General features: G+C 42.6%; 1 protein-coding gene across 2 annotated transcripts in view; it reads right to left on the bottom strand.

The window, feature by feature from the left end:
* The window catches only part of PRKG1 (protein kinase cGMP-dependent 1), a 918,924-nt gene that overhangs the window by 251,292 nt on the left and 640,384 nt on the right, over positions 1 to 27,248 (bottom strand). For both annotated transcript variants that reach the window (XM_056850022.1, XM_056850021.1), the window contains exon 4: positions 14,960 to 15,065. In XM_056850022.1, the coding sequence (XP_056706000.1) occupies positions 14,960 to 15,065 (106 nt within the window). The remainder of the gene's footprint in view (positions 1 to 14,959; positions 15,066 to 27,248) is intronic.

Below are 27,248 nucleotides of genomic sequence, written 5' to 3'. Positions count from 1 at the left end.
TGAAGATACACCTGAACATATGAAGTCCCAGTATGATTTAGTGAAAATTGCTGCCTAATTGAGCCACTTTCTTGTCAGAGAGGCTTCTTGATACTTTTCCATCCATCTGTCCACTCGATGGTCACCTGCTGCATCTATTCGTTATTTTTTTCCCAAAGTGGTTTGCTTCTACAAAAGTTCACCATACTGTCACTGGCCTTGTCATGATTCTGTCTTTAAAGAAATGTACAGCTTTAAAAATGATCAGTTATTGCTGAGTTTTTCCACTTGGTTTTATCCAGCGGATGCTAAATTCTATGACTTGTTGCTAATTTTACAAAATAAATTATTTCAGATTATGATTTTTTTTCATTTATAAAACTTATCTGCTGGGTTTCTATTAATATGTACTCAAAGCAGTGTACAAAAGAAAAGCTGTAAAGATTAAAACAGCAAGTCAGCAAAATATTAAGCAGCAATTCTCTGAACTCATCTTTAACAACCTTTCAATAATTTGTTGGAAAATCTTGAAGGAACAGGGAAAATTCTAAGGGTCATTCCTAAGAAGGTCTACTCAAAAGGAAGTCTAACTTTATTCAATGGCACTTGCTCTCAGGAAAGCGTTCTTACGATTTCAGCCTAACAATACAATCATAACAGAGCCACACCATTGTAAGTCTACTAACTTCAATGGAGTTAGACAAGTGCCTCTGTATGGTGCAGCCTCATTTGGAATACCACATGCCGTTCTGTGACTGTACCCCAAAAAGGACATCATAGAGCTAGAAAAAGTACAGACGAAAGCAACTAAGATGATTCTGCTTCAGTCTGTACTGTAATAGCCTCAATTTTGTAAGGGGCATAGTCAGACAGCTGATGTGCTTTATTATTGTGGTATTCCCATACGGAAGCTTTGGACATGCACAGACTGAATTTCACATGAGTGTGGAAAAGTTAGCAAGACCGCCTTAGTACATCTGCAATGAATGGAGAGCCTCATAGGAGCGCAGACATTCCAGAAAGTTTGCCAGGTCCAGACTGTTTAGAGTTGGCCACATGCCTTTTGAAGGAAGGCAATCTGAATGTTCATCAAGGGCTGTCCAAGAATGTCATTTTACAAATAAACTGGCACATCTGTGTGCTATGGTAAGTTCTTACACCTGTGACTTTTCCCATAATGCACAAATATACAAAATGAGGGTGGCGCCCTTTCACCCTGGGAATGCCCCTTCAGCCACAAAAAGGCTGAATAGAACTGAATTAGCAACAAGTCATAGAATTTAGCATCCGCTGGATAAAACCAAGTGGAAAAACTCAGCAATAACTGATCATTTTTAAAGCTGTACATTTCTTTAAAGCAGAATCATGACAAGGCCAGTGACAGTATGGTGAACTTTTGTAGAAGCAAACCACTTTGGGAAAAAAATAACGAATAGATGCAGCAGGTGACCATCGAGTGGACAGATGGATGGAAAAGTATCAAGAAGCCTCTCTGACAAGAAAATGGCTCAATTAGGCAGCAATTTTCACTAAATCATACTGGGACTTCATATGTTCAGGTGTATCTTCAGATATCAGGGGAAAAGCTGTAAGCAATCAAGTGACCTGTCTTGTGCTATAAACAAGAAAGATTGGGTCACTGCTCTGGCTGTCAAAGATTTGGGGATTTGCTCTCGGGTTTCCCCACGTTTTTAGATGCATGGCTGCAAGCTTTTATAAACAGTTCTATTCTATTTAAAAATTAAAATTCTATTTAAAAATTAAAAAATTCTATTTAAAAAAATAACATTTTAAACTTGCATTTTGGGCCAGCAAGCAGCTCAGGAGGCAGCACAGCTGCACTGTCCCTGGGCCCTACCCAGCTACCCCACTACTCAGGACTGCACTGAAAATGCCATTTTCTTCTTTTCTTAGAAGCCACAAGAGTAAATCTGGTGAAAAGAGAACATACTGCAAAGGTTTTGGTTTGTTTTCCTTTGAAACGGAAAGACCATCAATGAACACAATAGTCTTCCTGGCAAATTAGACCTTATCTCAGCAAGAAAACTCCAGGTTGTATTGAAAAGGACATTAAAGAAAAGTCAAATACTTCAAATCTTTAACATCCACAGATGCCTTATTACCAGCTACCACCTGTGGCCTCTGTTGCACAGTCTGCAGATTTCATTTATACACACAGCTCTGTCTAACAAGCTGTTTCCTAAAAGACATATCAATGCATCATTTCGGTAAGGCCACAAATTCCCCCACAGATGGACATCAGGGACAACAGGAACTGTCAACCACCTGCCTTTCACTAAATTATTTGCTGCTGATTCACAGATCTGAATTATAAATGGCAATATTCAGAGGTATGTATGTGTGTAGCACAAAATTATATTGGCGATCAGGAAAATGTGTAAAGTCACATAAGAATACTGCACCCGAAACAGAAGAAGTGCACCAAGCAAAGGCTGTGGCCGCTCGAATTAAAAAAAAGAATTCAATGGCATTTATAGCAGAAACTATAATTAAATAACCACAGTGTTCTTGTACAGGTGGTTTTTTTTTTTTAAATCAATTTGTCAGCAAAATTATCAGCCAACAAGAGTGATAAGGATGAAATTACATAGTATTACTCAGTTTCTGGCACTGCAAAAAGGTTAAGGAAGCGTAGTTAAGGTTAAGGATTTGAAAGATGTTTAGATAAACCCAGAGGCTAAACCATAGTTGGAAGATTACTAAAACTTGATGACCACTCTTACTAGACTGTCTTGTAATTCATGGTTTAATTACATGTTAGAACCCAGCCTCTAATGTTCTATTCTTTCTTCTATGGAAGAGGGAAAATATTGGGTTTAGGCACCTTGATCTTCTAAACAGGTAATTGATGCTGATGTTTTTAAGTGCCATTTGTATAACAACAACAACAATAATTTTGTTATTTATGGTATGCCTTTCTTACTGAAGGAGCCCCATGGCGCAGAGTGGTAAGCTGCAGTACTGCAGTCCAAGCTCTGCTCACGACCTGAGTTTGATCCCGACAGAAGTCGGTTTCAGGTAGCCAGCTCAAGGTTGACTCAGCCTTCCAGCCTTCCGAGGTCGGTAAAATGAGTACCCAGCTTGCTGGGGGTAAAGGGAAGATGACCGGGGAAGGCACTGGCAAACCACCCCATAAACAAAGTCTCTCTAGTAAACGTCAGGATGTGACGTCACCCCATAGGTCAGGAATGACCTGGTGCTTGCACAGGGGACCTTTACCTTTTTTTCTTACTGAGACTCAAGGCTGGTAGTTATTCTCTGTACCACATAAACCTCCACTGCTGTGGACATGCTATTTTAAAAGTTGTGACAGGAAGAAGGGCAGGGGCAGTCAGATGGCAAGTGGCTACACCCAGAGGCACACAAGTGGCTACACCCCCAGAGGCACACAAGTCCCCATGGTAACCAGAAACTTGGCAGTGGGAGGCATAGGCACAAGGTGAGGTTTTAAATGGCAATACAAGGAAGGGAAGCTGGGAGCCCGGGTCCTCTCAGCAGGCAGTTCCTACAAAGGCCAGGTGGCGGCAGAAAGTGAACAGGGGGGGGAGAAAAGCCCCTCGAGGTGTTGGGAAAGCTAGGTGGGAGACACGTGTCAGGACAGTCACTGGTACCCAGGAGCCTTGGAGGGCAAGACAGAACAAGGTCTGTGGGTCAGAGGGTGGCTGTTCCACCACATCTTGTGGTTAACTCTGACTTCATGGCCCAGGCTAGATTGATCTTATTAGATCTTGGAAACTAAGCAGGATCGGCCATGGTTAGTACTTGGATGGGAGACCATTAAAGAAATCCAGGGTTGCTACACAGAGGCAGGCAATGGCAAACTACCTCTGTCTCTTGCCTTGAAAACCCTACAAGGTCACCATAAGTCGGCTATGATTTGACGGCATTTTCCACCATCACACAGTGTTGTCCATGCACAACTCTGGACTAGTGCCAGATAAATAAATAGACAAAAACCCTGTTAAAAGTTAGCATAATCCAAACATCATGATAGAAAACATAAATGAAAATCCAGTAAGGCAGTCTTAATTTTGTGTTACGAAGTGAGACAGCAAACAGCACGAAGACCTCTGAAGTTCTGATTGAGATGACCCCCTTCCTAACAAGCATGTAGAAATACAATTCTGGAAATAATTGTGTAGTTAACGACCCATTGATATTGGGTTGAATAAAACTGCTGTGAAAGGGGTATACTAACTAACTTGCCACTCACACTGTTGTGAAACCCTCAGGAATGCCTTCCAGGTCTACAGCTTTGAAAATGCAGACGCTCCTGTAAGCAACACTTTGGATCTCGCCCATTTTTGACAGAAGAAACTAAAACTTAATCCATTGTGGTCCCCCATCCCTCATCTGTGGATCATAAAAAATACAGTACCCATTTAAAACCCCCTTCTTTTTTAAAGTACAGCTGGCCATTGAGGGCAGGTATTCCTATTTGCCAGTTTCTTGTTTTTTCAACACTGAAATGGTTCTATTCTCTTGCTTAACTCTGAAGATAACTGACTTTCCCACTGAATCACATCAAGCTTCCAGTATAATCTCTTATTGATATGCATGGATTCTTCAACTGTAGCTTCCATTAGCATTAAATTGAGTGTTTCACAGATGTTCCCGAACTTTATAATGAGAGTACAGAACCAGTGGATACTCTTCTAATCAAAAATGTTGAATACAGTGAATATCTAATTTAAAATCACTTTACCACCTGTAAGTAGGCCTAAGGTATGCTACATAAATCCCCAAAGACTTGTTAAGGAAAAGTTGTTAGCGTCCATTATTCAAATTTCATCCTGTGTAAAACCAGTGACCCATTTTTAAAATGTGACAGAAAAGGCACAAACAGCTCTTAACACTTCTTATGTCCTCTTCTACTGGGGACATATTAGCAATACAGGAGACACTCCTGAGAAAAATTCTGTCCAAATGAACTAGCTCATGTATACAAAAGTACAACACAAGCCAGCTTAGATATTTTATTAATCATTGCTCAGTGTTCCCCTACCTGAGATGTGAATATGAAACTTCCTCCCACAAAGGTCATTTATGCTTGGAATTATGCCGCACGTTCAAGGCTGAAGTGCCCCGCTTTGTTTTTTGGAGTTATTCATGATCAATCCTGTCTTCAGCAGTCACTGCGCAGCCGGCGTCAACTTGCCTTGCATCACCCTAGAGCCTTTTTAGGACGATTCTAATTTTTGCTCTGGCCCCACCGTGAGGCAACTCCGCGATAAATGCCGCTTCGGGGTTTCTTGGTGACACCCCTGCACCGCCCACAGCTGTCCTCCGTCTCCTCCCTCTCCCTGCGGGGCCAACCTCCCCCTCATGATGCCAAGTTCGCATCCCAGTGGAGACTCCACCCCCACCATTGATTCAAAACGACATTTGTGTGCTTTTTGGTCACTACATTTCTATGTTTGGCATACTAAGTAGATGTTGAATGGGACATAACTAACCTTCATAGGGACAGGGGAAATTTATTTTCCAGCGGCACATTTCAATTGGCACCCACCCCCTTTTTTCTTTTAATCTACTTATGCAGTTGAAATGTTGAGATTAGCACGAGCGAGAGACGGGCCAGCTTTAAAGTTTCTCAAGCAAGTATGAGCATTTGTTTTCAAGGGGTTTTGGAGGGGGGAGGTTGAGCGATATGCACTTGTCCTGAGGTCAGAGTGAGGGGCAGGGCTTTTCAGCTCACAGCAAAGTGGACAAACACTCCTAGGTGGGCTACAATGGAGGTGGCCCAACCCAAATGTGGCAGAATACTTCGCATTAGGCTTCAAAAACATAACCCTCACTCCTGCCAGCCTCGGACTTTCTCCTCTTAAATCGGCACCATGAATAGTCATTTTTCAAGTTGGATTTTAAAAATCAGCTTTGAGCAAGCGTCAGATTCAACCCTGCATAAATGGCCAATGTTAAAGTTGCACAAACACCATCTCAGTCCTCTGCAGAATTCTTCTTTAAAGGCAACTGACCCAAGGGATGAAGAATCTTGAAATGGGCAGTGTGAAAACGACAGTTTGATTCTTTTGGCATATTGGCTTGGTTCTGCTTCACTGCCTGACGGTGCGCTGAGTTTCAGTGAAAAATTGTCTTATTACTTTCAGTTCTTTACTAGCAAACCTCCTGCAAGAATAATTCTCACGTGTCCTGACTTCCAGCTACACCTGTGCAGAATGGAACAGGAGGGCAAAAGGGCCAGCTGTTCTTATAAAGCTAGGGCCATATGTTCTCCCCAGGAACCACTTCAAGTGTGACTTTTTTCCTGTAAAGAAACATCGTCCATATAAGAAAAAGCATGCATTGTCACCCATAGATTATAGCATGGAAATTGCCCTATTTAGGTAGGCAGGTTTGCATAGTGAAAGAACTATTTATATTGCATGCCTGAGATTAAACCTCTGTACCCCAGTGCTAGGAGGCAACATCAGGGGAATGCCTTGACCTCTGAGCCCTGTCTGTTGGCCCTCCAGGGCAAAAGGTGTGAATAGGGATGCCAACTCTGGATTGGGAAATTCCTAGGGATTTAAGGGGTGGGATTTGGAGGGAGGGAGGGACTTCAGCAGGTATAATGTCACAGAGTTCCCCATCCAAAGCAGACATTTTCTCCAGAGGAACTGATCCCTGTGGTCTGGAGATCAGTAGTAATTCAAGGGGATCTCCGTGCCCTACCTGGAGGTTGGCAATCCTATGTGTGAAACAGGATGGTGGACTAGATGGACCACTGGTCTGATTCAGCAGGGCTCTCCTCCTTAACGTGTCCCCTTCCCACATGGAAAACCCCCCTCTATGCATGGAATGTATCAGATGAGGAGCTGCCCTCAGAGCCACAGGTAGCTTCGCATAAGGAGGTCAGCACCTCTTTAACTCCAGAGAGATATCAAATCCTGGAGCTCTTAGAACAAACATGCAGGTCCTATTCACACATGAATGTCTAACATTTGATATTACTCTCTCTGTGTGTGTGTCTTGCTTTAACTCTGGTAAACTGCTGCTTTTGTATCATTATGTACACTAACCAGGATTCCCCTCATCATTTGAACTGAGTTTGCAAAACTGGGTTACAACAAGGGAATCCAGTCAGTACTAGCCATGGTCAGTGCAGATGCAGATATAATGTTACACCTTGGTTAAAGCAAACAGAAGCCCCGATCGCAAGTTATAATGAACACATAAAATCCATGGACAGGGGCTGTGGCTCAGTTTGTAGAGCAACTGCTTGGCATGCAGAAAGCCCCAGGTTCAATCCCCGGTGTTTCCAGTTAAAGGGACTAGGCAAGTAGGTGATGTGAAAGACCTCTACCTTGAGACCCTGGAGAGCTGCTGCCGGTCTGAGTAGACAATACTGACTTTGATGAGCCAAGGGTCTGATTCAGTATAAGGCTGCTTCATGTGTTCATGTGACAGTATACATTTGATTTTTCTTTCTACAAGCGCTGAGTAATTTTCTTGCGTTCGACGCATGTACAGCTGAACATGTGACTTAAACTCACATTTATCCAGGTGCTGGTCCCTGGTTTTGTTTGTAAAGTGAAACTTTCAAACTGATTCATAAACTCACTGGCCAAGATTCAGAAAACAATGTACATATGTATATATTTTAAAGGGAGGGAACGTGTAAATTCCCCAAATATGTCTACGAGGCACAGCGTAGTGTAGCAGTAAGAGTAGGAACCATAGATTCCAATCCTCACTCTGCCATGAGAGCTCACTTGGTGACATGTCACTTTCAGCCTAACCTACCTCAAAGGGTTGTTGTGAGGATAAAATGGAGGAGGAGAGACTGGTATGCAGCACCCTGAGCTCCCCTGAGGAAATGCAGGATAAAAAGGCAACTAATTAATTGGAACGGCATATCTTAAAATTACTATCCGCAAGGACAAAAATGTTTTGTACTGCTAGGCAGACCCTTGAGTCTGTCATAAGGGCTGCAGTGGTTTCACATGCACCTGGATGACATCCAACCAAAAGGGCCAAGTAACAGGTATAGTCTGCAGTTTAGGAGAGCTACAGCAATTCTGTAGAGGGGGGGGGGAAAGGTAAACTGATGAGGTAAGAGCTCTTCAGATTTGAAGACATATGAGGGCCAAACAACACATTAGTGCTTTTAAAGAGTTGGGTCCGGGGAACTCTCTGGTTCTTGGCAGCCACACAGCAGCTGTAGGGAATGGCTTCTAAAAAAAGGAAAGGCCAAACAGGCTCAAAATGCCACTGCTCTCCCTCTCCCCAGCCATTTTCTTGTATGGAAACAATGGTGCTGGTGGTGGGTTACTTCACCATTTGTGGTGTTCATTGTGCACAGAATACCTCATAGACCCAACTCTTTTAAAATGTTAATGTGTAGGTTGGCCCTAAGAGGGAAAGGAATGAATTGGAGAAACAGGTCTGTTACTGAAATCTTCATTTTCCTTTGCTCCATAGTCTGCTGTTTGATTGATTAAGCTATCTTGTCTGAAATTTTAACAGAAGACACTTTCTCTTGTATGCAACATAGCCTGTGGTACAACCTGAAAACAACTGTCATCTTGAGATCTTTTTTTAAAACAATGAGCGTTGATTCCACAGAGATCATCTTTTCTCTTTTAGAAAAGGATAGAAATCAAGCTCAACAAACGTAATTATCAGCAGTTGATTGCACAATACAAAGGGAAGTTAATAACTTAATCAGTGTATTCAGTCACTTCATTTCTTCCCGGCACCACCCTCCCCCGCCACGCATTGACCAGAAATAAGATCCAAGAACATGTTGAAATGCCATAATGGATGCTGAGAAAAAGACATCAACATATTTCCATTCCAAATACCAATACAAAATGCTGAGAATCCTAAGCAGATCTGTTTAGAAATAGGCTCCATTTTATTCCGTGGAACTTACTCCTGGGGAAATGTTCTTAGGATTGTACCACACATGTCTTTGAAAGTATGTACATCATCTACAAGCCACTCCCTGACTTTCCTTCCAAGAGTGCTTCCTGTCCTACTTGTTCAATATGAGACATGGAATGGTGTACTCGGCCATTAGGCTTCTGGAGACATGGGCTGGATCAAGAAATGTGTTAAACCCAACAGAGACCCTAAAATGGCAGTAATTCTTGGACAGCAACTGAACTCCATTTCACACTAATTTCTTGGAAATTAGTTTGTTATTTTCTTATCTCTTCTCAGATTAGGTGACTGTCAAATGCAACTGCCTTGTTATATAACCATCCTTTGCAGTATTATCTATTGAGCCCCAGAATTTTAAGAGCCTCCTTCTATTTATTTAGATATTTATCTCCCCCTTATCTCAAAGCAGCTTGCAACATTTATCCTCCCCTTCTCTCAAAGCAGCTGGCAACATTGTTCTCCCCATCTCCACTGGGGGAAGGGCCGTAGCTCAGTGGTAGAGCATCTGCTTGGCATGCAGAAGGTCCCAGGTTCAATCCCCAGCATCTTCAGTTAAAGGGACTAGGCAAGCAGGTGATGCTAAAGACCTCTGCCTGAGACCCTGGAGAGCTGCTGCTGGTCTGAGTAGACAATACTGACTTTGTTGAACCAAGGGTCTGATTCAGTATAAGGCAGCTTCATGAGTTCATGTGTTCACTTTGTTCTCACTACAACAATTCAGTTAGGTTAGGCTGAGTGATAGTGACTGCCCCAAAGTCACCAAGTGAAATTTCATTGCAGAACAGGGATATGGGTCACCAAGATACTAGTCTGGCACTCTAACCACTACACTACGCTGGCTCCATTGTGCCATTTTCTGTTCCACAGGCTCCTTCCTTCTCTCTATTGTGCATTATATCACAAGTTTCATGTGAACATGTTGTGCTATGTGCTAAGACTATGCACAAGTCCAGGTTGAAAGTTTCTGAGAATGTTTTATTCCAACCCACAGCAAGCTTTTTGAATAAATAATTTCTCAAGTACTTTGTTACTTGTAGCTAAGAACCCAGAGGGGGCTTTGAATTAAAATGTGTACTGTCTAGTACTCTACTTGAAATCTTCCTGAAGATTCAAGCTCCGAATGTAGATTGCCAGACTCATGGTTAGATAATGGGCAAAAAGCTAGAGCTAATATGATGTGTCAGACTAGGTCTAAGGGCCATCTGCAGCACAGTTGGGACTTGAATTCGAGGTTCACTGGGTGAACTTGGGCCAGCCTCTTTCTTTCTGTCTAACCTACCTCACAGGGTTGTTGTGATAATAATGAGGGGGGGTCCTTGTATGCCTTCCTCAGCTTCTTGTGGGAAGGGTGGGATAAAAATCTGATTAAATAGTCAACCCGTAAGCCTAGCTCTCTCTCTGAACCTTTTTCAGGATTGTATTAGGTCAGACCAAAGGTGGTGGTGGTCTGGCTTTTTTAAGCATAACAATTCTCCCTGGGATCTCATTTTCTAGACAAATATGTAGGGCAAACTATTTCATCATGTAAACTGCTGTTGAACTTATAAGTTGTGAAAACAGGCTGTCATTCAACAGATTTTAGAAGCCTTACAACTAACACTCAAGGAAAGATACCGTCATCTGAATTTCCATTTTTTTCATTCTGGAACTAACGTCTAAGTGCCATCTACAATTCTAAAGTATGGATGAACTTCTTTGAATTTTCACAGCTGGCTATTTTCCACCTCACCGCGAATCATGTCATTTCACCATGCTTTTGTAGTTCAGTTTTCCACAAAAAATATAATTCAGAAAAAGAACAGTTGTACATATATGGTATGGCTAGAAGAGCAAGGCTGTGGATTTCAGCACCAAAACTGTCCACATTTCTTTCTTAAGGTCCCCTGAGATTTCAGCAGAAATATTTCCACTCCAGTCATGACTCTTTGTCACTCCTTGTAATAGCCAAGAATTGTGCAAGGCTACATGCTGTGACAGATGTATTGTGGAGACAGTGCATACAAATAGTGAAGGATTTAGACAATAACAAAAAAGGAAGAAAATAACACACATCCTAAAAAGTAGAGTTCATGGTACAATTGGGAAATTCAAAAATGTTTTTTAAACAAGTACATTTAATAAATCAGGGATTTAGATTTTCCAGCTCCTTTGATTATAAAATGCAGTTCCTGGAAGAAGAAAAAATCCTCTTCCAGTTGAGCTGGGTGGGGTTCCAGCCGTGTGTAGTTGCTGCTCTGAGGAGTTTTGTTTTAATACTTAATGCTTTAGTTTAGTTGTATCTGGTTTTTTTTCTCTTCTGTCGCTTTCAGGTACTTCTTAGAGATTCTTTGGTTGTTTGTTGTTTACAGCGCATTCCTGTGCTGGCGGCATGCGGGGATGGTGGGAAGGAGGCGCTGCTGCGGCACCTCCTAAGCAGTTCCCTAAATGCCAAAAACATTTCAAAAGCCTCTTTGCAGCTTTTAAAATTTTAAATGGTGTTGTGAGTCAACCTGAACTCTCCTCGGAGGAGGAGGAAGGCATGGCAGAGCAGGGTCCTGCACCTGTGGAAGACTTACCAGGGCGACTGGACCTTAGCCATGAGCCAGCGAAGATGGCGGATACAGAAGAAAGCTGCCCATATTGGCAGGGAGCAAAGGAACAGAGAAGTTTATCGCCTCCAGACTTGCCCAGGCCAGTTAGCCGGCAAAGATCAAAGGTTCGGCTCAGCTTACTTTGCTGATTTCTACCGGCTCTGCTGCTCATGCTGGGATCTCTGCGCACAGTATTTTCCTGCTTAGGTGCCAGCTTCCAGCTCCTGCCCCCTGCATCCCCGGGGAACCTGGAAGGCCCTAGCCTACACCTTGAAGAGAAGGAACTTGTGCTGGTGAGTGACCTTGTTCCTTTGTTTAGAGTGCTGACTTGTTTCTGCACTCATTTCGCCCGCACTACTGGGAAGAGTAAAACCCGTGACAGGTTGCTCTGCTCCCCCGTTGCTGGGAGTGGGGTCAGAGGCCAAGCACCTCAGCCTGGTCCCTGCCTGTACGCAACAAATGGGGCTTTTCGTCCCATAGAGAATAGCGAATCTGAGCCTGCAAAAAAGCAGCCGCAGCAATGCCATTCTCGACGCCGGCGTCCGGGGCTGAAAGGGGACAGGAGGCTGCCTAATGGCAGCCCCGCCCCCCCGGAATGCCCTGGGAACGCCTCTGGGGATGCCGGGACGCCCCCCAGAATGCTGGGGCGGGGCTTTAAGCCAGTGTTTCATGGCAGTGCTGCTGTAGCGGCAGCCAGAGACCAGTGTCTGGGCCTCCACGCTGGTGCTGGGGCCACTAACGCCAGCATAAGTAACCCGGACGCCGGCATGGAAAGCCCCAATGCCGGCGCAGCGCCTTCCTGGCTTCCTAAGGGCTTTCGCCCTTAAAGGTCAGGAATGCTCTTTTAGTTTCTGTTTTGAAAGTGGCTAACTTTAGTCTGCTTGAACAACCACTCTCCTCCCTCCCTTGAAATAGCTTTTGCTATTGCTAACTGAGCTGGCCCATTGGGGGGAGGGTGCTGCTTTTCGTTCCCTTTTATTAATTTTATTCCTTGTGAGTAGTTATTATATTTTATTTTGTTATGCCTGATTGATGAGCACTCCTTCGGGGTTGTTCGATTCATCTGTGAGACCTTCGGGTCTCAGTTTCCCCCCTCTTTAATTAGTGATCTTTTACAAATTTATTTGCTGGGAAATGAGAGATCAGAGCCAAATAGGGCAGAAATTTTGGATTATCTAGCTAAGCAAACAGTATTAACTGGCCAGATGCTTGCTAAGATCTATGAAAAACATGATCTGGTAACTCAGTGCTGCCAGAGGGAACCATGGGTGAGTCCAAATAATCAAATAGAAAACCATCCGTCAAGTGTAACAGGAGGAAGAGTTACTGGGAGTTAGTTATCCTTCTGATTTAGTTCACCGCTCAGGCCCAGATGAAGACTTTTGTCAGGTAGTGTTGGAAGTTCATCCTTATCAGGGACAATGTATTAATTGGCTTCCAAAATGGTGTGCTAAGCAACATTTAGCTTTCTTGCTGAATATATCACATATTGACTTAAAAACAGGGACCAATATATTCTCCAAAATTACTTAATCTTATCTTGGCTAAAAATAACATCCTTCGAAAATATGGGATAATTCCCCTGAAGTACCTCCACAATCCAGTAATTAAACCATTGATAACATCAAAATGCCCTATCCCTGAAAAGAGGGCTTGCAAAAATAATGTGGGCAAGATTAGTAATAATGTTGAATCATGTAAGGGTTCATGTATATTTCTACGTCAGGAGAAGGGGCTCAATGAGAAGGAGGAAAAGAAGGGGGAGTTATCTGTTAAAAACAAAAAAAGGAACTAAAGAAATAGCTGGACCGATTCTGACTATTGACCCTTCTGATAATCTTGGTGAGGTGAAAGAACAACACATGAAAACCTGGAGAGATGCTTAGTGTTGCCAGCTCTGGGTTAGGGAATACCTGGGGATGTTGGAGGTGGAGCATAGGGAGAGAGGAGCCTGGGGAGGGGAAGGATCTCAGCAGGGTACAATGCCATAGACTACACCACCCAAAGCAGCCATTTTCTCCAGGGGAACTAACCCCTATCGTCTGGGAAACAGCTGTAATAGCAGGAGATCTCCAGGCCCCGCCTAGAAGTTGGCAACCCTAGAGCTGCTGCGAATCTGCATAGACAGTACTGACCTTGATGGACCAATAGTCTGATGCAGTATAAGTAGGGTTGCCAACCGCCAGGTACTAGCTGGAGATCTCCGGCTGTTACAACTGATCTCCAGCCGCTAGAGATCAGTTCACTTGGAGAAAATGGCCACTTTGGCAATTGGACTCTATGGCATTGAAGTCCCTCCCCTCCCCAAACCCCGCCCTCCTCAGGCTCCGCCCCAAAAACCTCCCGCCAGTGGCAAAGAGGGACCTGGCAACCCTAAGCGTAAGGCAGCTTCATATGTGTGTTTTTCAGATGCATCCACCACTAGCTTGCGGGAACATAGGGCAGGATTGGGCTGTTTATTGTTAGTGGATTCATTTTTTTTTACTATTTCAAATTAATCAAAACCTTTATTAGCTTTATATCAGGAACGGGTTCAATGTATTTATTCCATACTTTATCCACAAAACCTAATCTCTGTTCATAGCTTTGCCAGTTTGACACACAGTGACAAATCTGTTACTGGAGTAAAAGAGATTCAATAGGAGTAGGCCTGAAGGCTATCAGAAACACTTGTTGCTAGGCAACCCAAGTGATTTTGTGGTTCTTATACATTCCCAGTGGACTTCTGTGGGGTTTTTTCTTCTTTTTTTCTCTGAACATGGGCCACATAGTTTTTTATCTTTGCTGTATTCTTCATTATTTTTACTAAAATATAGCTAATATTTGCTTAATACATTAATTGGCTTAAATATTGTGGAATTATGCAGCACCACATTTTGTCAGCTCTATGATGTTTCAGGACGGCAGAAATACTTGAATAAATTTGGAGAGCTAAAATTCAAGTTTAAAGGATGAAAAAGCATCTCATTATCCCTCTCTTCTCTGAGTCAAATGACCCATATTGTAGATGCCTGAAGCAAAAATACTTTTGTTTCACTTAAGCCTTATAATTTTCCTCTATTCCGGAGATATGCAAAAATGTGCTTTAAGAGGAGCAGTTTGCAGATTCGTCTATGTACCATTTCCATGAAAGATGATTTTTTTATGTCTTTGATACATATTCCCTCAAATAAAATATCTTTGATTGATTCATATAAACGTTTGCTCATACCTGTATTATATTTTGGTACCATTATAATGGCAGGTGCCATTTTCCTACAAAACAACCATGCAGATGAACAATTACAATGAGAAGAAGTGAACCGTAATGAGGCTATGATCTTCAGTTATTACATTCCCTTCTCCAAGTTCTTATGGCATCCATGTGGGTAAAACACAAAATTAAAAGGGATGAGGAGAGATGAGCACTCATTACGCTGCATTCACAAAAAAAAAGAGAGCCCCAAGAAGTACGGGCAGCAAATTTAGCGTGTGTTCCAAAAAATAAACAAGTGCCATACCTTTTCAAAAATTCCATATACTCTGTATGCTTGATGAGGCCTGTCCTCATCATTATTGTTTGAAAACATTGCCGATCAATAGCCCAAAGTTTCACATTTACGAGAGCTGGAAAAAAAAAAGACAAGGGGAAATTTTAATTAGCAAATTTAAGGTGTTTTTTTTAAAAAAAACTTTGTGAATTGCAGAGGAAATGAATATGAGAAAACATGAGAATGATAAACTTTTTTAAACGAACAAAATAAAAAAGTACAAAAGAAAGATTTTTTTTTTCTGGTCAATGGATTCAACATGCATTTCTCTGATATATCACTGAAATTATGATTCAAAGATTCTCAGGTCTGTGTGTCCCTTATAAGTTGCTTTAAACCAAACGTTCCTGGAAATGAAGACCCTGTAATTATCCAGCCATAAGTGATACTGAAGCAATCCCTTCCTAAGAAAAGTCAGAATAAAACTTGTATAACTGCAGAAGTTATGGAGTCTCCAGTTGAGGTTCTGTCAAGTGAATGGTGATCATGGATTATTCATCCGTATTTCAGGAATGAATTATACCTCAGTAGCAGAGCACAAAAAAGAGCCCCGTGGCGCAAAGTAGTAAGCTGCAGTATTGCAGTCCAAGCTCTTTGCTCACGACCTGAATTCGATCCCGACAGAAGTCGGTTTTAGGTAGCCGGCTCAAGGTTGACTCAGCCTTCCATCCTTCCGAGGTCGGTAAAATGAGTACCCAGCTTGCTGGGGGTAAATGGAAAATGACTGGGGAAGGCACTGGCAAACCACCCCATAAACAAAAGTCTGCCTAGTAAACATTGGGATGTGACGTCACCCCATGGGTCAGGAATGACCTGGTGCTTGCACAGGGGACCTTTACCTTTACCTTTAGCAGAGCACGAACTCTGCATGCAGAAGGTACCAGGTGGTATCTCCAGCAGAGAGAATCTCAGGTAAGGAATGCAGGGAAAGACCTCTGCCCACAATCCAAGAATGCCTGGACAACATGGGCCAATAGTCTTTCTTCATGTATAAATAGTCATTGGCAATAATGAAGGATGGAGAGCTTTCAACAGAATGACTACTGATGTTTTCACTAGGGAACTAACTGCGAGAAGAGGAGGGGTTAATGTAAAGTCACTTTAGACATCAACAAGGGATGACTAAGGAAGCCCTCTGCCCTTTCCATTCTTGAAGATGATGTTTCTTCCTTATGTTTCTTCTGGTTAATTCACTAGAAACAGGATAAATGTGTTCTTTTAATTCAGAAACAGGCACGGATACTCCCAGATGAAGAAGCAGAGCAAAAATTCAAAGGATCTTACTCAGCTGGCAATTTGGAATCTGTCTGCATTTTGGCATTTTGATTGTCATTTATCTTTTTTCAGACTGGGATTTTCAGTGCCCTGAATGAATGCATGGTCACTTGCATGGTGCTGAATACCAAATGCTCCAGGTAGCCTGCAAAATGATCGAGTGAATGTGGAATGAAGTGAGGCAGTGTGCTGTCATGCGTTTGAAGCTGGATTAAGTAGTCACTTAGAATTTTGCCACTGTCATTTGCCATGTTTGCTAAATCCTTTTTTTGGCATTTTTTTCCTGTTTCCCCCCTAAATAAACCACTAAACTATTCCAAACGCCTGATAAAAGTAATATTTTTTTAAAAAAAAATTGAAAGTAATGAAAGGGTTCTAGTGCATTCACCCATTCTGAAAAACTCATCAAAAGCCACCTGTTAGCCACATAAACCTCAACTATAAAAACATATTCCTGGCAGTGTCATAAATGTGGTGACAGATATTGTCATGATTTGAAAACAGGCCTGGTAATACTTTGAACTAATCTGCATAATCATTTCAATAATATTTCCCAGCTAAAACACATAGGGCAGAACTACAATAATTAACAGGAATATACTGAGGGAGAATATGTGACAAAACATTTGTGGGTGATCATGCTTAAGTCTTCATGAATCTGAAAGTTCCACCTACAGACAACCTCTCCCTGATAGTTTCTTATGGTCATAGAGTGCTGCTGAAGGCAAAACAGTAAACTGCTGGAAAACCTTGACTGGGGAAAAAGTTAGACAACTTCTCCATCAGGCCCATAACCAGAAATGTTACGGGTAGGGGTATGGTTGCCATGTCCCTAACATCCTAAACTCTGGGGCACATTGTGTGGGAACTGATGATGGCCTAGGTTGGGTCTAGTGATGTCCCCCTGGACAGTTATACTGCCAATATCATTTCCACACACCAGTAGTTATGTACCACATATGTACCACATATCACATGGTACCTCACCATCATGAGGCTTTGGACATATGAATTTATGCCTGCTCACAGGTTCAATTTGAACTCCAATGGATAAATGGGGTTCTTGAGGGACAAAATCAAGCCCACCAAACACATTTGACTTACAGCCAAACTTTGACAGCACAAAAATATTGATGCCTGCTTTGGGATTAAGTAGCTTTTTCCTAACCCACAGCTCTGTGCTGAAGGATTATTCCTTTGTTATGTTGATGAGGCAGAATTATTGACAGACGCCTTTTTAATGTTTTTACCTTAGCAAACAGCTCAAATGTACAGGAAGGGAAGGCATTAAATAGATTTGGAAACATTTGAGTGTTTTTTAAGGAACTTTGCAGTGAGCTTGGTATTTCTGTTCTTTTTTTAAAAAAAAAAACTTATGATGTGCAACCATTTCTACCTCAGCGTTTTACCTGATTCTACACTAGTTTTTTTTTTTAATGAATAAACAGTGATCCCAATACAAATACTTGGGGTATCCTCTATTTACTTCTACTTTTTAATTTCTTTAGGTATTTGGTTGAACAATGCTTTGTTATGTTGATGCCTCAGAATATTGCTTGACATTTCCTTTTTTTTTGGCCATCAAGATTTAGTTTCAACTGAAGACCACATCACCTAACGCGTCACTGAAAGAGAAGATGAAAAAGAAGAGCCGACTTATGGTGACCTCATGGGGTTTTCAAGGCAAGAGACATTCAGAGGTGGTTTACCATTGCCTGCCTCTGCATATTGACCCTGATATTCCTTGGTGATTTCCCATCCAAATACTAACTATGGCCAACCCTGCTTAGCTTCCAAGACCTGATGAGGTTGGGCTAGCCTGAGCTATCCAAGTCAGGGCAACATTTCCTTAGTGGTTATAAATTCTTAGCAAATAATCCACTAGCAGCATTTCCTCCTCTCCTCAGACTAAAGAGAGTTGATACATTGTACATCTTCAGTTGGAAAACTGCTAAACCCTAAAACAGTAAAAGTTACTGGCCCTCCTTCTAGTGTTGTTTATGTGTTTAATTGAACTTTCTATAATTTTAACTGTATTTTTAGTTCCTTATTATTTTAATGTGGGGAGGACACACGAAGTCGAGACGGAGTTCCAACAACAATGCGTTTATTGAAGAAAAGAACAGAACTAGGGAACTGTGTAAACCGGCCCCGCTTATATGCCCCCCTGGCCGCCTGCGGCCACTCCCCCCCTGATCTGTGATAGGGGGGAGCAACCCCGGGTCGCCAATGGTGCGTCCTGGCTTAGGGCCAATGGGGTGCGCTGGCTAGGGCCAATGGCGCGTGCAGGTTTTAGGAGCCTTCGTCGGGGACTCAAGCTCCTAGGTTTCCCCCCTGCTTACCGGCCTAACTATTTACATACATAACAACGCTACCTTGTGGTCCCTGATTGGAAAGAATGGTATTATAAAATATTTAAAATAAATAAAAATATACAGGACAAGCTTAAAACAATTCAGTAAAATTTGGCTGAATTTGGATTTTTAAAAAAATTATGTAGGAATAATTTGGACTCCTAAAACATAACCAAACCTAAAAGAACTCAAAATGTACAGGTTTGTGCATCCCTACTTATTTTTTTAAAAGGTTTATGGCTCATAAACATCTATGAAAACAGTCAGCTGTATCTTGCCAATATTTTGTGCATGACTGCCGTTAGATGTTTAGACAGAAAGTATATTTTACTTGTTGCAGTAAGATTCATGTGCTCTTATCAATCGTCTGTGAAGATACTGCATATCTCTGAAACACACTCCAAGGGGGAAAAATGATAAGCTACAAACAGTCACTCATACCTCCTTGATCGGCAAAAGACTCTGAACTATTGCACCCCCAATCACAAATGATATCTCTTAGGATTACTACTCTATGCCATTACCAGGTTCACACCTGTTCATCATGTCTTTCACAATAAACAGCCCAATGAATTTAATTTAGTGTGCCTCAGCGCAAAACAAGGATTCTGCTTTTCTAGCATAAGTGACCTGAGCAACTTATTAAAGGTAAATTAGACCGGCCTGTAATCAATCACACTTAATGGTTACTATTTAGACAATTGCTCCTTTTGGTTGCAAATGAATGTAGGTATTAGCATACTATTATGTGCTGGACTGTGCAAACTTAACGGCTTAGTAAACATTAAGGCATAATACATGTAATAAATGATCTAAAGTAGTAATGATCTCTTGGATCTGCCGAGGCTCATAAATTCTCTCTAAAGATTATGGTCTTTCTTGGAATGTAATGGGGCTTCATATTGAATAGTCAGTAATATAGAGGGGCACAGCTACAGCTATAGCTGCTGATCTTAAGCTTGCTACTAAGGGCGCATTTCGAAATCCAAATTAACCATGGTCACATAAAGATATCCAAACCTGGTTTGTGCCAGGCAGAAGTTAATGGTTCCAGGCGTGCCTGGAGCTTGATTTGCTGGAGCCAGGTGGGAGGGAGGCTTGGAGGGCGAGGAGCCTTCTTCTTCTGAAAAAGTTGTAGTGTTTTCTTTGACATGGTATGAGTTTACTTATTATTAGCCGACTCTCCCAGATAGCCCTGCACCAGCGATTCCAGCTCACAGAAGGAATGCTAACTCTAGTTCACCTGCATGCCATCTTTGCATATTATAGGCAATCCAGAGTTAGTCTTAAGCCACCACCCTTTCATAGTGCACTATGCAAGAGGGGAGGGGAAGAGGGAAAAGCCGAGGTTTGTGCCCATTTTTATTTAAACACAGTCTGAATGAAGCTTAGAAGGTTCGCTGTACAGTAGCTGGCATTTACGGAAACTGTTTCCAAGTCACTTGGGCATAATTGGATTTGCAGATTCTTATCTGGTAAGTGTCATGGGTCAGCCTGCTGGGGCTTCCTTGGATGACAAAGACCTTGAAACTGAAGGCTATGAAAGAGAGGAGCAGCAGCAGGCATAGCAGCTGTAGGCAGATGGGTCCTCTCTGTGTCTGCAGCCACAGGTAGAGGAGCCTCAGACAGATGGGTCCTCCCCATGTCTACAGCCACCCAGCACGGGAGACTCACTTGTGTCAGAGGTCCAGCCACAGGCAGTGCCACCAGAGAGCCCCCAAAAGCTGCTGGAGCAGAGGTGCAGGAGACTCAGGGCATAGCTACATGAGCGAAGAAGGAATGCTGGCCTGCAGGCCCAGCGCGCAGCACTCCCTGCTGACAGTGATAAGATTAACGAACTTCACCAGGCAGGCAATGCTGAGACAGGCTAAGAAGCAACAGCTGGTTCCCCCTAGGTCTACTTAAGTCATCAAGTAGGCTTGGCTGTTGTGCAAGCAACTCGTCACCAAACTCCCTGTGTATTGGCCTTGTCTCCCTGCTATACTTTGGATTTCAGGTATTCTGACTTCTTCGACTTTCCCTGACTCATGCCTTAAACTGCCCTTGTCTGTATTGGTATCTTGGACTCTCCCTGAATCGTGTATAACCTTGCACACATGAACACATGAAGCTGCCTTATACTGAATTGGTCCATCAAAGTCAGTATTGTCTTCTCAGACTGGCAGTGGCTCTCCAGGGTCTCAGGCAGAGGTCTTTCACATCATCTACTTGCCTAGTCCCTTTAACTGGAGAGATTGAACCTGGGACCTTCTGTATGCCAAGCCAATGCTCTACCACGGAGCCACGGCCCCTCTACAAGCATGGCTCCAGGCAGATCAGCTGCCCTGAGGAGGGGTCCGTCTGGGGAGGAGGGTAAGCTCCCAGAGAGCCCACCCCCACTGGCCTATGTATATTCAAGGCAGGAAGGAGTGAGGGGCCGTAGGCACCCATCAATACCCCTGGCAACTTTCCACTAAGGCAGGCGGAGTCAAGCCCATCCCTACAGGAAAAGCAAGACTTCCCCACCTAAACCCCCCCACCCCGGTCAGGCACCTTCACATTGTCTCTTCCTTGGCCGGGGCATGGGATTATCCCACCTGTGGGCCATAATATTTTGCACTGGGGAAAAGGCGCTCCATCTAGAGAGGAAGGTCTGGGAGGGTATCTGTGCTCTTCCCCTTCTCCTGGGCAGTTGAGAGCAGAACTGATTCGGAGGGTCGATCTGCTTCCCAGACTACACTTTGAGCCTCTGGCCCTCACTCTCTGCCTGCAGCACAACAGTAAGAATCTTATCTGCAAGGTGACTCTTTGGATGTTTTCATACATGACCCTAAAAAAAAACCCTTCAGTCTTTCACTCTTTTTCGTGTGAACATGTGAATGTTCATCATCTGAGACAGAACCATTTAAAAAAAGAAATGAAATGAACATAAGAACATACAAACATTAGAAGAGCCCTGCTGGATCAGAACAGTGATCCATTTAGTCCAGCATCCTCTTTCACAGAGTGGCCAAACTGTTGCCCTAGAGGGGCACCAAACAGGGAATAAAGGTGGAGGCCTTTTCCTGGTCCTGCCTCCTAGCACTGGGTTTTAGAGGTTTATAGCCTCTGGAATGTACATTCTGCCCAATAAAGATTCTACATTCACGTTATAGATACAATGAGATATGATGTTTTTGTAGTGACATCTAAAACCACCCTGTTCTGAAGTAAATTTTAATCTGATATTTTAGGACTTCTAACATTGGAAGTGTAACACTTCCAGAAGTAGATCCAATATTGAAACACTTCAAAATGCAGTAAATTTCAAATAATGAACTATGTTCGGAAATATTTTCAAAAATATATTTTACAGGTTAGAATGAACATAAATTGACATGCCTTCACTTCGTGGAAAAAACAGAATAAGGAAATAACTGCATCTGAAGAAATAAACAAGCAGTGTTATAGCAGAGAAAATTATACCTGCCCATGCACAGAAACAAACACTATAGATGCTTCTCAAGTCAGCTAAGAGGTATAAAGGTAAAGCTATTTTGATAATACACACTAACCTCTCAATGGCTGCCTTCCAGTGAAGCAATCTATTATAACGTCAACGTTTCCCCTTCTAGCTATAACTCAGTCACTACTAAAAAATTCAAAAGCATTGTGGCAGTTGCGATTTTATGTTAGAGTAGCTTTACTTTACAAATATATGTAATATCAACAGGGTATTTAAGGCACTGAGTCAAATGTATATAATTTATGGCTTACAAACACTTTCACCAGAGGAGGCAATCAGTCATCTAAAATTCTGCTATTCCTCCCCATTCAGGTGTCCCTCCCACTAAAGAGAAAGAGATCATGGCACTATGCTTTGTATGGGAGTTGAGTCTGAAAAAACAACAGCAAAAGAGGGGGGGGGGAACCAAATGGAACTCAGCCAGAGTACTGATTCCAAACCGAAGAGGTTGAGCTGAAGAATGCTAAAATTACAAATATATAAATTTTAATAAGGTGCACATTCAAGTTAAAAACATGGGCCTCTAGCATAGGCAAGACTTTCACATTCAATGTATACGAACATGAACACCTGTGATGTACAATCTTATATTGACCAAAGTAGGATCCAAAAAAGGACCAGACGCATTTTGGCCTAAGAAGGCCTTCCTCAGTGGTCAATAATATAGTTATAATTTAGCACACATCCTGATAGTATAATTATATCATAAAGAACAGTAAAAAATGTATAAAAGCCCTTCTAGTATAGTGACGCTCCCTGTATGTTTATTTATTTCTTATATACTAGAACGTGGCTTCCATGTCTCACCTTCTGTTGCATGTCGGGCTATTAAGGATATGTATACATCAAGCAGTGTATTACACTAGTTGAGTCTGAACCCATGGGCATCTCACACCCAACTTGCATTGTTTGAGGATTCCACCATCTATTTGAGGATTCCACCATCTAGGGCTTAAAATACTGATATCTGCTTGACATGTGCCAAATCTGAAGTCAGCTTGTACTAAAAGTCCAGACTGACATAGCAAGTGTATGAAGGAATGGGAGGTAGGGTTGCCAGGTCCCTCGTCACCTCCAGTGGGAGGTTTTTGGGGAGGAGCCTGAGGAGGGCAGGGTTTGGAGAAGGGAGGGACTTCAATGCCATAGAGTCCAATGGCCAAAACAGCCATTTTCTCCAGGTGAACTGATCTCTAACGGCTGGAGATCAGTTGTAATAGCAGGAGATCTCCAGCTAGTAGCTGGAGGTTGGCAACCCTAATGGGGGGCAGGGACCCATGGGAGAAGGGGAATACAGATCAAGTGCAGCTACTGAGTGGTCCAGGAACAGGGTTTAACCGCAGGTCCTGCTTGGTGACATTTACGGATGATGGACGAGGGATTCAGCATCCAGATGTTGCAATAGGAACAGCAGGAACAGCTTGCTCACATTGGTTGCTGCTAACTATTCTCATAATGCTACATTGTGGCATCAGAACTGCATAACACAAGGCTACGCTCAGCTTCTGACCAGCAGATACTGTTACTAAGCACCCAGGCTCCTATTCCTGTTCTTGGTCACACTACTCTGACCTTATCACTATTCTGTGTGAGTTTAAAGTGCCATCAAGTCACAGCCAACTTATGGCGACCACAGCAAGGGGCTTTCAAGGCAAGTGAGAAGCAGAGGTGGTTTGCCATTGCCTTCCTCAGCTGAGCCTTACTTGGTGGTCTCCCATCCAAGTCCTGACCCTGCTTAGCCTCCGAGATCTGACAAACCTTCCTTTTCCTTACCAATACTGCTGCCCAGTGCCCTGTTAATCTAATTTGGTTAAAAGCTCTAAATAGAAGAGCTTGAGAAGAACAGAGAAGCTCCACATTTAAATGAAACAGTGGATGCCATTTATTCATTTGGGAGTTGAGGAGATTTAGGGCTTCCCGGAGTTCATTTTTTGTTTGTTTGTTTGCAGATTCCCATTCAAAATATGTACAGCTCCATTCAAACTTTTCTCTTCCTGATTTGCACCAAGTTAACTTTAGCACACAATATGTTTGTGTGAAGTGCCACCAAGTCACTTCTGACTTAGGCCAACCCTATGAATTAATGACATGCAAAACGTCCTATCGTTAACAGCCTTGATCAGGCTGCAGTCACTCTTGTAGGTCTTTTCTGACCACATCCACTAAAATCAACGTGTTGATTATTTCTGCAGTGAACTGTGAGCCAATCCATGGAAAGTCTTCTGGTCTAGAAGTCTCCTCTTCTTCCTCCTCCTCCTCGTATTTGTGGCATCCAGGTGTCCTTAAGGAAGTTAAGATCCTCACGTTTGTTACTGCAATTTTTGCTGTATTGCAGTATGGATCTAGTAATTGGAGACCAAATATGAGCAAAGCACAAGGGGAATGTAGCTGAAAGAAAGTTTATGTATTTAATAACCGGTTATTATTTGCAGGACAAAGTCATAAACAAGGCAATACAGAGGGTGACTGATGAGCTGCATGCAGAAGTGGGGGAAAACTCTTCAGATCACTAGCAGAACCATCACAAATGGACTACCTGATACACATATATCAGTGTTGATGTGATCATGGCTGCGGGATAGTACAGACATTGATGAGTAAACTATTACCAAACTGAAAGAACCAAAGAACTACATGGTAACCAGAGCTGCAGACACAAAGGTTGAAGGTCATCAGAAGACAATATTTTGATAGTAAGGTGGGAAAGAAAGAGAATGCATATGGAAAACCTGTGTTGTACAGCACAGTAACAACTGGATAGCTCCTCCTCAGCTGAAAACTTATGAGCAAAGGAAAAATCAAATCAAAACTAACAACATTTCTCAGGGAGGTTCTGCACATTTCTAGCTGTGACAGGTTTCCATGACGAGGACACAATGGCACAGGCTTCTATGATTCTAGGCAATACACTCTGTATAAGTGAATTACCCCTTCTTTGTAAAATGATTGGGTAGCCCTGCATTATGGTTCGATCTTGGAATGCAAACATGGAAGACAGTTGCCTGAAATTAAAGAGATTTATTACTGAGTAAATGCATTTAGGGTAAGTAATACTGAAAATCTATGTGAGATCCTTCTTCCAGGAAGGCTGTTATGGAAGTTTGTTCAAATAAAACAGCTCAACAATTGAGCAGCTCAAAAGCGGGGAGGGGAAGACCTTTGCTAAGAAAACAGTGCTTTGTGGTTGTCCCTCGAAGGTCCTCCATCCATCTGCAGACTAGAACTGTTTTCACCTAGCTTCTGAGAACCATTAATGTTATTGCAAAATGTGCTATTTCTGTAGGGGAGATGTAAATCAAATGTGACTGGCAGGTTGAAACATTGACTCATTCTCTGTGAAGCTCTGCACACAGAAAGCAATTTAGGAAAATATTTTCATGACCTGCTAACTTCTATGTTGTCTGCCTTAAGTATTTTTGCTACTCATTATGCAATATAAAATTGTTTTGCCAGATAAAAATATCTGCATGTGTAGCCCATCTTCTACCCACTTAAAAAAAAAGTGTACTGTCAATCCCTTTAGAGAAAAATGCAAGGACCTCAGTAATGAAAAATTATAGAATAGTATCTCCACGGGAAGCATCTTTCCTTTCATTAGGCAGCCTGAGTTTGGAGAGCATTCCCTTTACCTGAAGTAATGGTGGATGCCTTTTCCCTTGTAAATGTCATGTCCACTTAAACTCAAATATTTTGGCATATATTACCATTTATAGTTGAATTTAGTAAGTCTATTCTAGATTGTAGATGAGGAACAATTTCATTTTAGGACTGAACTGTGGTTGTTGCTTTTTAAAAATTTGTCCAGGCAGCAAATCTAGATTGTTATGGCTGCAAAGCAGGTCAGCTACTTTTTAATCTTTGTATGGTGCCTAGTGATATTAATTTAATTATCTGAGAGGTTCTATAAACGCACATCTTCATTTACCAACTCGTTATATTCCTCAAAAAAAAACATCCTCTTCCTCAATCTTTTCTGTATTAATATGCCATGAAAAGAGTAAGGATGCTATCTTATGTTCACTTGCTTAGGCCTCACTGAAATCAACAGGATTTACTTCTGAGTAAACAACATGAGGGCAGCAGGAAAAGGTTGAGGGCAGCAGGAAAAGAGGAAGACCCAACAAGAGATGGATTGACAATAAAGGAAGCCACAGCTTTCAATTTGCAAGATCTGAGCAAGGCTGTCAAAGATAGGACATTTTGGAGGACTTTGATTCATAGGGTCACCATGAGTCAGAAGCGACTTGATGGCACTTAACACACACAAACAACATGCATCGATCAGGCTGTAGACTGTGTAGCCCAATCATATGCAAGTCTACTTGGAGTCACAGCTCATTCCTGAAGATTGGGCTGAAAGTGTAGTGGAGGTGGCGTGACCCCATCGCCAGTGTAAGTGCCCTCTTATCACAGAATAAGAGGCACTTACGCTGGCGGCGGGGGCAATTCTGTCGGTGCCTGGGTGCCGTGGTGTTTTGCGGTACTCCTCCGAAGCTGCAGCCTCTCCGGGACCTAAATCTGGGAAGAGAAATGTGGATCCAGTGTGGGGGGCATTCCCAGGGGCGGAGCTGACTGCAGTCAATTTCCGACGCCCCTCCAGCTCAGGAATCCCCCCTCCAGCAACAGCGTGCTGTGCCAAGGTCGGAGATGGAGTTCCAACAGCAACCACTTTATTGTGAGAACGAGAACTGAACTGAACTACAGTGACCGGACCCCTGCTTATACGCCCGCTTGGCCACCTGCGGCCACTCCCCCACCAAGTCCATGATTGGGGGAGGAAACCACAGGAGCCAATGGGAGCATACAGTTCAGGAGCCCTAGGGAACTCCAAGCTCCACAGGGTGCTTGTTCTCCCCTGATGCAATTACAAGGAACTTGTTTCCCTTGGTTCAATTACACATACAGAAATGCATACATAACACATATTATGCTGTCTTTCACTGAATCAGAACATTGGTCTATCAAAGTCAGTACTCTCTACCCTGACTGGCAGCAGCTTTACAGCTACTGTGTAATACAGCCTGTTACTGATATGGTCCTAGTGAAACAACTGGACAATATCCATTTGAAGACCAGCGCTGTGAGGACAATCAGAAGAGCTAGTGTTTGCAAGACAGGGACCTTTTAGAATTTCCCCACCATTTCACCT

Source organism: Euleptes europaea, chromosome 5 (assembly GCF_029931775.1).
Source record: "Euleptes europaea isolate rEulEur1 chromosome 5, rEulEur1.hap1, whole genome shotgun sequence".
Classification (NCBI taxonomy): Eukaryota; Metazoa; Chordata; class Lepidosauria; order Squamata; family Sphaerodactylidae; genus Euleptes; species Euleptes europaea.
Note: the sequence above shows the minus strand (reverse complement) of the source record. Positions and strands in the feature narration are given on the sequence as shown.